The 11,117-nt window shown below is 33.0% G+C and overlaps 1 protein-coding gene across 1 annotated transcript; it reads left to right on the plus strand.

Annotated features, from left to right (window-relative positions):
* The first annotated feature begins 1,356 nt into the window (after positions 1-1,356).
* Positions 1,357-10,577, plus strand: LOC127708203 (ependymin-related protein 1-like). Its single transcript, XM_052213053.1, has 4 exons — positions 1,357-1,592; positions 2,857-2,938; positions 7,429-7,697; positions 10,394-10,577. The coding sequence occupies exons 1-4, from the start codon at positions 1,455-1,457 to the stop codon at positions 10,466-10,468; spliced, it is 564 nt and encodes a 187-aa protein (XP_052069013.1). The 5' UTR covers positions 1,357-1,454; the 3' UTR covers positions 10,469-10,577.
* The last annotated feature ends 540 nt before the right edge of the window (positions 10,578-11,117 follow it).

Genomic DNA, 11,117 nt, shown 5'->3' on the forward strand with positions numbered 1-11,117 from the left:
GACCACAAAATAAAGAATAGAGACTAATGGTGTGCTACAATATAAAAAATAGAGAAAAGTGGTGTGCTATAATATGAACAAAAGAGAATAATGGTGTTTATAGTATGAAAAGAGAATACCGTGGTGTGCTATAATATAAGAATAGATTGATTACTGGTTGCTTGGTTATCGTCTAGTGGTAAATATATTGCATACATTTTCAGGACGAACAGAAATTAACAATAAATATAATAACTATTATTAAGTATAAAAAAAAGAAGATGTGGTATGATTGCCAACGAGACAACTCTCCACAAGAGACCAAATGACACAGAAATTAACAGCTATATGTCACCGTACGGCCTTCAACAATGAGCAAAGCCCATACCGCGATGATAGTCAGCTATAAAAGGCCCCGAAATCACAAATGTAAAACAATTCAAACGAGAAAACTAATGTCCTATAACAGAGGCCGTCCGGGATACAGGTCGGAGAAATAATGACTGCAACCTGCGAATGGGCAGAAATTTAGCCTTTAGGACAACGGTCAACCTACGAACCCCTCTCTTAGCGCACAGAGAGCGTGGTATCTTCTATACACGATTGCTATAACATTTAGAACAGACATCCACGTTCTGTATTGAAAAACTTGGACTGATCATGTATGAGCATTTACCAATTCAGTTTTTCTTTTTTTAAACATGTACATGTACAAAATTCAGGTTAAAAAGGTCACCGTTAGTTACAGTTTTTAATCGTTTTTGAAGAAATTTAAGCTAGACAAGTAGTTAATGATAGAGTCTTTTAGATAAAAATCATGGCAAAAAAATTATTAAAACTTATAAGTATTTTTAATCAACGAAAAAATATCCAAAATCTGAATAAGTACGCGGTGTAAAGCTTTATTTTGACTATAGATCTTAAATAAATATTTATTAACCACTGAGAAAAGAATACGTGTGAAGCCTTGTTATTTTTTTGACAACATGTCTCTATTAAAAATGCATATCACTGTTAAGTTGGGCATCACTGCGTGAGCTACAAGAACATAACATGTCAGTTTAATAATCACATATAGATATACTAGTACATTGCTTACTGTTTTTTTTTTTTTTTTTATTATTATTTTGGGGATAACGGAAGTGCTATTTATGGATGATGTTCTATATTTAATTGTTTGTTACGCCCCCTATAAATATCTGACCAGTCCGGATAATCAACCCAGACGCTATATTATATGCGTCTGGGTAATCGAGACTAGATATGATAAAGATATGTTTAAAGTATTATCGTTATCGTGTAATACTTTCTGTGAACCAGTCAATATGAATAAACCGCGATCGACAGTGGTATTTATACTGGCTATAATTTTAAAAATTGGGATTGGATTGGAATCGAAAACTCTGTGTTGTACTCCTGATCAATGGGAAGGACGCCTGTATATAGACGATGCACAGATAGTTTACTACATACATATGAATGGTTCTGCGGTAGTTGCCTACGATTTCACTAACTCTAGGGCCTTTATAAATGCAACTGTTGTCCAAAAGAGCCTCGTATTGAAACCAGAATTACAACGTTATTCCGTACTATATATCGAAGACTACAAAAATGTAGGTATCGTATACATGTATTTACAAATTCTCTTTTTATCCATATAAAAAGAAGATGATATGGTTTGATTTCAAAAATAACAGTCGTCTCTGAACTATCAATGAAATAGTTAATTACTCCGGTAATTTACAAATTAATAACGCAGCCACAGTGTGGACAATCTCATCATAGATACCAGAATTAAAAAGATTTCGCATATATCGCGATGTTTAACAGTCGCTATACGATCTTCAACAACGAAATTGTGTGTGTTTTTTTTAAAGAATATTCGTTGTTTTGATTGTAAAAACAGAGTAAACATGTGTTGAACACTAAAAGGAAATTCGCAGAAGCATTTGTTGCACAGTAGTGAAAGCCATAAGGTTCGCTCTTGATTTCGTCGAACGTTACCCTTTACACAATTCAAAGGTTTGTCCAAAGTTTTTGTTCCTTTGTGTGTTGTCGTGTCGTTACTTTTGTTTGGTGTGTTTTGATTTCTTTTATTCTTAATTTTTTTTGTCTTTTTGGCAATGATCTTTTAGTACATAATAAAAGAAAAAATATAAAATATGACCCCCAATATCTAAATTAATTGAAATAGAAATAAGAAGATGTGGTATGAGTGCCAATGAGACAACTCTCCATCCAAGTCACAATGTGTAAAAAGTTAACAGTTATAGGTCAAAGTACGGCCTTCAACACGGAAAACCAACGGTCTAATCTATATAAAAACGAGAAACGAGAAACACTTATGAACCACATCAACAAACAAAACCACTGAACAACAGGCTCCTGACTTAGGACAGGTGCAAACAAATACTCATTTTAACGAACACTTTTATCAGTTTATCGTACGGCTTTAGCATATTGTACAAAAATACTTAGATTTACATTAGAGGAGAAAACAATATTATGATAAGAAGTTTTTATTTTAAATCTACATACTAAGTACTTTTGAATCCTTTTCACCGTATCGTCACTTCTTTGATCAATTTAGATGAGAGTACGACCCTTTAATTTTCGGTTTGGGTGGGGGGTAGTAATTTGGAAAGAACTATCCTCGCCCATTTCAACCGCAAAAAAAAAACATTTACCCAAGACAGAATGAAATGAATATTCTGTCTAACAATTTTCAGGAAATCAATTTTTCGTCCCCTTATCAAATATGAAACGAAAAATAACTTTACACAGTTATGAACCCTATATATTATGAATACGGCTGTTTAAAAAAATGAGGTATCATAAGAAGCCGTCAGCTTCAGATAATGTATTCAATGCTTTTAGAATGTCGAATATGAAGTAGACGACGGAAAGAATTGTCAGAAAGCATGGATGGATTTTAATATGACTAAACAGTGTGTCCAAGGTATGAATAGTATTAATTCAAGGAGACATCAAATTATGATAGTACACAAAAAGGACAACAGAAATTGACAATACAAAAGACACACCTTATCATAAACTCCTCGGAAGAAAAATAGACTGACTTGTTTCAAGCATATTATGTGGTGAAGTTAAACAAGTTTTATATCCGAACATATAAACCTAATCCGAGATTGTTCTGACGCCTAGCGACCACAGCAAGCTAATTTAAGTCGGCAGACGTCAGAGCAATAACGGACTATCTAGAAAATATTGTGTAAAAGCAAAGCAGAAAACGAGTCAAAATGTGTTATTTCTACAAGAAGCTAGTTAAGGTAGCCACAGTAGTTGGAGGAATATTGACACGAAAGAAGAAGGAAAACAAACAAACAAACAAAAATGACTATATTTACAACAGTGCGGTATCCAGAGTATTAGTATATTGATATTGAAACAGACCGTGACCTAGTTTGGTACCCAAGATTTAAAACATAAACCACGTAGAAGAACTTTTATTACCGAAGCAAACCAAGGTTGCATGCATTTACTAATTCATAGCTTTATGACTATTTATAAAATATCTGTACCAGTCAAATTACAATTCTATGTCGCCGTTTAAATAGTATATTAACGTAGGAAACTGATATTTAGCCTTGAGAATTGAAAGATCAGTTTACCCCAGGTGATAAATTTGACGTCATGCCATTTACCTTGTCCAAAATTAATGTCACTCAAATGTCACTGTGATATTGTATATTTAGAGTAAAAATGAACCCTATATTTTGACCCATACTTAAACTTGAAAAGTTTTTATATCTTCAGTTATTCCTTCAAAATCTGTGAATATTTAATTATTTTGAGTGTCATTTATGGTCTTTGAATTGGATTTTTTTTTACATGGTAGTTCAATTGTGATGGATAATTTTTCAGTTGAAAATGATTCAAATGAGAGCTGAAATTCTTTTTCTATCTTAAGGGTCATCATAACAAATGAACAATAATGCCTTTGTTTGCAACTAAAAATTTACTCTTGAGTACCGATAAACCTGTGCAGATGGAAAAGTTTTAATGCATCCACTAGATATATAAATGTAAAATGCATTTAATTTTCCAGAAAGGAAACTCTTTTTTTCATTTTGTTGGGCAATCTTTTTCATTCTTGCAGAAGGTGTAAAAATACACTAAGTTGGATAAAGTCTTTGAGATCCCCCTCTCAGGTATCTTTTTTTTTTAATTTTGCATGTACTGATTGGGACACATGACGTTTAATTGCGATTTTTACCTGTAGCACGAAAGGTCATTTGCGCTTTAAACTTTGACATACCTGTATTAAATTGACAGGACATTTGCGCTTTTTACATATACTACTTTAATGACATTCCTCTTATGTTTCATTATATTGCCTTGGAAGTTCGAGGAGAACTATCATCATTCTTTATCCATGTTTATTAAAATTGGCGGAGATCAAGAATTGATCTGGCTGTATCTACATATTTGTACATTTTGGCTTTCAAATGTTTGGGTTTGAGCATTCCCGATGAAGATAAATCTAGGAAAGAACTTCGGACACATGCAATTCATAAACATTCAGTTTGATTGGTTGTTATTTGAAAGGAGTAAGTTCGGTAAGGGCCATATTTGGCCCCGATTATAAAGTTCAATGTTACAAGACAAAAAGTGTTTTCATTTGACTTAGAGACATGTGAGAAAGTAAAATAGAACTATTTCTGTCAAAGTTTTATTCTAAAGCGTTGATTTTTACATCCCAAATAGATCAAAATAAGAGATTTTTGCGAAATTTGACAAAATCGGCCGGATTTCAGCCAAATTTAGAACCAGGAATCATAGAACGCTGGCGTCGACAAACTAAATATTCAAGTTAGACATGTAAAATGTCATTACAAACATTATTTGTAAAGATCTTTTTTGTCGACGTATGCGCACTATGTTTCCTGTACAATGAATAATGGAAATTTACCCATTTTCATTGATTTTTTCGTGGAAAATCAAAATGAGTACTATTTGTGACGTCATGAATAAAACGCAGGAACGTAAATTTTATACAAAAAGGCTATTTTCCTATCTAGTCACTGTATTAGCTATGATTCCTTGTGATATTGGTCAATAAATCTTAATTTGAAATTTAAGCTAAAAAAGGGGGCCATTCTAAGGCCTTATCGAACCTACTCCTTTATTTGTATTCGATAAAGTAATGTCGTTTTCATCTGACACAAAAATGATTGCAAAAGATTCAGTCAAGATGACTCTCTACGAAAGCGCAAATGTCCTGTAGAAAATGCGCAAATGTCCTTTTTTAAGAAATGCAAATGTCCTAAGAATTAAAGCCAAAATGTCAATCAAATAAGCCCAAATGTCTATTAAAAAAAGCTCAAATGCCCTATGAAAAAGCGCCGATTGATTGATATGGCCAATAGAAAAAAAAGAAATCTATATATTGTATGAAATGTAATTCAGGTGTTTGCTTATTTTACCATCATCTGCAGTGATGAAACAAAATGCCCATCAAAATCACAAAAAGATTAATTTTTCTAAAACACAAAACGCTTTCAATTTCAACACATTTATATTCTAGAAGATCCGGTACATATTGAATTTGCTGGTTGGTCCTTTTTATAGACTTCTATATATATATATATATATATATATATATATATATATATATATATAATTACGTCTAAACAAGTAACAACTCTACGACAAATCCATCCATTGGATCACCAGTGAAGGTGATGCACGGCTAAAAACGCATATTATATTCATAATTACTCTAAATATCTGCACAACAATGTTAAATCTGCAAATTTGCGGAAGCAAATTTTTGTTCTTCCATCGCCGGGATTTGAACTCATGCTATGGGGATATCGAGACAACACCGCCTGCACTATGTTCAGCGCTCTAGACCACTCGACCACCTAGACTGAACATATATATATAAATTATATAGTGGATGCTAGGCATTAAAACTATTCCAGCTATACTGGTTTGTCGGTATTAAGAGAAATTTTCTAGACGTAAACACAACCATTTTTGTCCATTTGTTATGAAGACTTTTTTTACATAAAAAATAAAAAGCAATTAGTCAAACTATCTTAATTATTAAGATACCTGTGTATTCTCATTACACAATTAATACCAATAAACCTTGCACTTTTACTCAGACAGTTTCGTCATGAAATAACAATGTTGTGTCCTATATTTTGACAAGATAAATAGCATGAGGCCAAATTAAACAATTCTTATTGTAAATGAATAGGAAAAACGTACATTTCAATTTCAAGGCTAAATATCTATTTTTTTCAAGCTAATATACCAGTTTAAACGGCAACATAGAATTGTAATTTGACTGGTACAATTATTTGGCAAATAGCCATAAAAACTGATCATAGCCTGCGTGTTGGGCAATTGGACAATAGACCAGATCATGCCCAAACAATGTATCACTGGAATTTTACCATAGCAATTTACTCAACACGGTATCGTATACATGATGTTCTTGGCCTGGTTGCACGGAGACAAAACTGGTAATGTCTATGGGGTTGTCGAGGAAAAGTCGGTATCTAATTTGTTTCTCACTCCTGCTACAGTCTTAATCACAACACATCCTTGAAACTTCACAGAAAGATTGCGTTCATATTGAAGTTTTGCACCTGCTATAATGGAATAGTTTAATAATTTTCCCCATTATTTAGACTTGTTAACATAGTATTTGTTCTTCAAAACTTTTTAAAGGAGTATCATCAACTCTCCGAAGTTTAAAAATAGAAGTGCATTTTTTTTTCTCAGCAAAATTGATAAAAGGAGTTCTAGTTTAGTGTGAAAAGATTCACAGAAAGATTACACACATGTGAAAATTGTGCATCAGCTATTAGCTATTATGGAATTGATGGATGATTTTAACATTATTTTTTTCAGACATTCGGAACTTAAAATGATATTTTTTTCAACAAAATTTTCATAAAAGGGTACAAGTTTTGTGTAATCACCTTAAACTCATCTCCTTGAAACTTTACGGGAAAAGATTTTAAACCTTTTTTTTTATATTTCATATTTTGTGAACACCCACACAAGAACTCTTCATGGACGTTAAGCGAACAACAATAAATCATTCAAGAACTCGGCTTCAAATTAAGGGGAAAAATAATCTGCAAGCTGAGGTACACAATTAATTATATAGGCAACAGTAGTTAAGTGCCGATGTTAAAATATTATAAATAAATTAATAGGACAACAAATCCTGAGAGAATCACATGATCTCCAAAAGGAACGAAACATTGTGCATCGACAGAGTAAGCGTCTTATGATATACATCCTTGATACATATATGTAAGGATGCGTTTGCTTCTGTTAATCCATTTGTTAGCTAAACGATAAAATTTACATTTGATAATCTTTATCAAGATTTTACCCATAAAACAATATAACTGAATCGATCAAAGTGTTTGTTTGCCACACATTGCTTTTTGATATTTATAGGGGAAGCAAAGCTGTTACAGAGTGGACTTGTTGGAGATGGGACTATTATCGACACATATAATACGACTTTAGGTGATTCATACCAGAACATACGGGCAACAATAGAGAGAGGTAGCTGTCTACCTGTGCATTTAGTTTACATAGATTCAGATTATGGCTCTGTAACAGGTGTTGATGTTTATGGTATTACGCCGGGTATTAAAGACACAAAGATTTTTGACATACCGCCTCAATGTAAAAAAGTTAGTCCCATATACAGAAAGAATCAGGTATGTCAAATTCTTACATAAACAAAGAATTTTCTGTATTAAGGATATTCCTTACACTACTCCTGCCAACATTGTATTACTTTTTTTGGAGAGATATTTAGTATACCCTTTTTTACTTTTTTCAGCTTAACGTTAGAGAAAAGGAAATCATATTTCCAACAGGTTCGTTTCATTTGAGTGTGTAACTCGAAAAGCAAAAAAAGGCATCCATATCGAGAGTAATTCCTGTAAAGTTTTGATAGATTTTACCCATTAGTTTCTGAGTTTCTTACCCTTCCGAAGCACCTGAAATAACCCCTAGTTTTTGGTGGGGTTTGTGTTGGTCAGTCTTGTGTTTTTCTATGTTTTTTGTTCTGTTGTTTGATTGTCTTTTTCTTTTTTAGCCTCGGCTTTGTCAGTTTATTTTCGACATATGAGTTTGAATGGTATCCTTCACCTGTCTTCTTTTTTTTCATCTTCTTCTTCTGAGAAATAATTGAATAGTGCCATCCCCTCATGTAAACCAATTTGAAAAGCTGTTAGTGATTCAAATTCAGAAAACTATTTAAGTTTTACACATTTATGTGATATCAACCATGAAATTTTTGAAAAATCTAGTAAAAATGTAAGAGAAAGACGATGAACTATATCTAGGATAAAACGATGAACTATATCTAAAGTAAATTAGAAGTGGGTAAACTATAAGCAATACAGATATTAACATTTGGATTCACCTGTATAGTCCCAAGACAAATATAGATAAAATTGAGAATGGAAATGGGGAATGTGTCAAAGAGACAACCCGACCAAAGAGCAGAAAACAGCCCAAGGCCACCAATGGATCCTCAACACAGTGAGAAAATCCCGCACCCGGAGGCGGCCGACAACTAGCCCCTAAACAAAAATGGGTACTAGTTTAGTGAAAATGGACGTCTCACTTTCTCCGAAACATATTATAGAACTAAAATTAAAAAAAAACATACTAACAAATGCCAAAGGCACCTGAAAAAAATGCGGCGGGGTTAAACATGTTTTGTGAGATCTCAACCCTCCCTTTACCTCTAGCCAATGAAGAATAAACAAAAACACAGTAAAACTCAGTTTAAAAGAAGCCAGAGTTTAATGTCAGAATAGGTAACAGAAGAAACTAAGCAAAATGACATTGGTACATAAATTAACAAAGGACTACTAGTAGTTACTGACATGCCAGCGCAAGACCTCAATTAAATTGATTGAAAGATTATATCTTCATTATATGAAAATCAAGCACAATCCCTCCGGTTAGGGGCTTAGTATCATACCATCATAAAATATATGACAAGAACATAACCCGTATCATGCCAACAACTGGTTTTAGAATAAATGTGTTTATTTCCGATGCAAAGACCCTAGGAGTGTACAATATTAATTCCAAAATATGCCATCCTTAATGACCTGACAACAGTATCGTTACTATATCCCTTCTGAATAAGTCTGTTTAAAGGTTTTGTTAGCTTTTGAGGTGAATGACGACATTTTTGTGCTTTGTATAGAATATCACCATAACAGATTGGATGTGAAATACCTGAACGTATAAGATGTCTGCATGTTGATTTTTATTTACGAATGATGTCCGTGTACCGACGATAAAATTTAGTAAATGTTTTGACTAGTTTGTGATATCGAAAACCCTGGTGTAATAATTTTTCAGTGGTACAGAGTCTCAGATTTCTTTCGTTAAAATCAAATACATTGTTACATACACGAGCGAATCGAACAAATTGAGATATATAAACACCATAAGATGGTGACAAGGGAACGTCACCATCTAAAAATGGATAATTAACAATAGGAAATGAAAAATCATTTCTTTTATCGCATATTTTAGTATTATGCTTCCCGTTAAAGATATAGATATCAAGATCCAGGAATGGGCAGTGTTCATTGTCAGTATTTGCTTTTTTTAAAGTCAGATAAGCAGGATAAATCTCTTTAGTGTTCATACTGAAGTCGTCATTATTGAGAGCAAATACATCATTCAAATATCTAAAAGTGTTATAATTTTTTTTATAGTATATATAGACAACTCTCATTTAGTTAATGTGTAATAAGAACCTATATATGAGTTTCAAATACTCTTTATATGATTCCTTTCAATATATATCTGGTTGGAACAGGATGTTAAATTCAATGTCCCATGCTGAAGGAGAACTATGCTTTCAGCAGCTTATCAGCTATTTCAATTATATTTCAGAGAAGCAATTTGCATGCAAGTAGCATATTTTCTCAATACCTGAAATGATTGACATGCCCGTATTTTCCAGTGGCAGTCAAAATTTTCAAACTATCCTCCTTGTTCACACACGTGCAGTACATGACTGATTTATAGTTTATGAAATTATTGGCATCTTGAAAATGAATAATTTGTTTTTGACCAGGATGTTTATAAAAAAAAATAAATGCCGCTTTTCTTTAACAAGAAAGACGAAAGATACTAAAGGGATACACAAACTCATAAGTCGACATAGAACTGACAATGCCATGGAAAAAACAAAAAACGACTCAAACAACAGTATACAAAATACAACTTAGAAAACTAAAGACTTAGCAACAGGAACAACACTAAACCTGGGGTGGTCTCATGTGCTCTGGAAGGGTAAGCAAGCCATCCTCTACATGTGGCACCCGTTGTGTTGCTCATTATGTGATAATTACATTAAATATTGGATTTTTTTCAGGACGATAAGAATGATCTGAAATCAAGAATACGGAAGATAGTTAAGAAATTTATGTCTGGCAGAAGAAATCCTTGACATTTTCATTTGACAAATTATGTTTTATAATTGTACTATGTACATATATCATTTTAAATTATATACAAATCAATTACCATGTTTATCCATTAAATCGAAATGCAAGAAATACTGGTACAAATCCTTTATAGATTTCGAACTACTATCATAGGCAGATGAATTGTGTAAAAGAGGGACGAAAGATACCAGAGGGACAGTCAAACTCATAGATCGAAAACAAACTGACAACGCCATGGCCAAAAATAAAAAGACAAACAGACAAATAATAGTAAAGATGACACAACATAAAAAACTAAAGACTAAGCAACACGAACCCCACCAAAAACTGGGGGTGATCTCAGGTGCTCCGGAAGGGTAAGCAGATCCTGCTCCACATGTGGCACCCGTCGTGTTGCTTATATATTTACAAATCCGGTAAATAGTGTGTAATGTGTAATGACTTGATCATCAATGGACAGGGACAGAACAACTGAACCCTTACATAACATGTAATCTTAGGCACACATCTCACATCTATTTAATAAAATGCAAAACATTTCTCAACTTAATATTTTGTGTATAAATGTGACGTATTAAACAAAACATATATGGTATGAACTCAGTCTGGAGAAGAAAAAAAGTTTTTAACTAAGGAACTATAGTTAGAGAG

This window comes from Mytilus californianus, unplaced genomic scaffold (genome assembly GCF_021869535.1).
Source record: "Mytilus californianus isolate M0D057914Y unplaced genomic scaffold, xbMytCali1.0.p SCAF_7, whole genome shotgun sequence".
NCBI classification, from domain to species: Eukaryota; Metazoa; Mollusca; class Bivalvia; order Mytilida; family Mytilidae; genus Mytilus; species Mytilus californianus.

Coding starts and splice junctions, on each gene's coding strand:
- LOC127708203 (XM_052213053.1), top strand. CDS start 1,455: ATGAATGGTTCTGCGGTAGTTGCCTACGATTTCACTAACTCTAGGGCC. Junction 1,593..2,856: donor ATATCGAAGACTACAAAAAT/GTAGGTATCGTA, acceptor CAATGCTTTTAG/AATGTCGAATATGAAGTAGA. Junction 7,698..10,393: donor CCATATACAGAAAGAATCAG/GTATGTCAAATT, acceptor GATTTTTTTCAG/GACGATAAGAATGATCTGAA.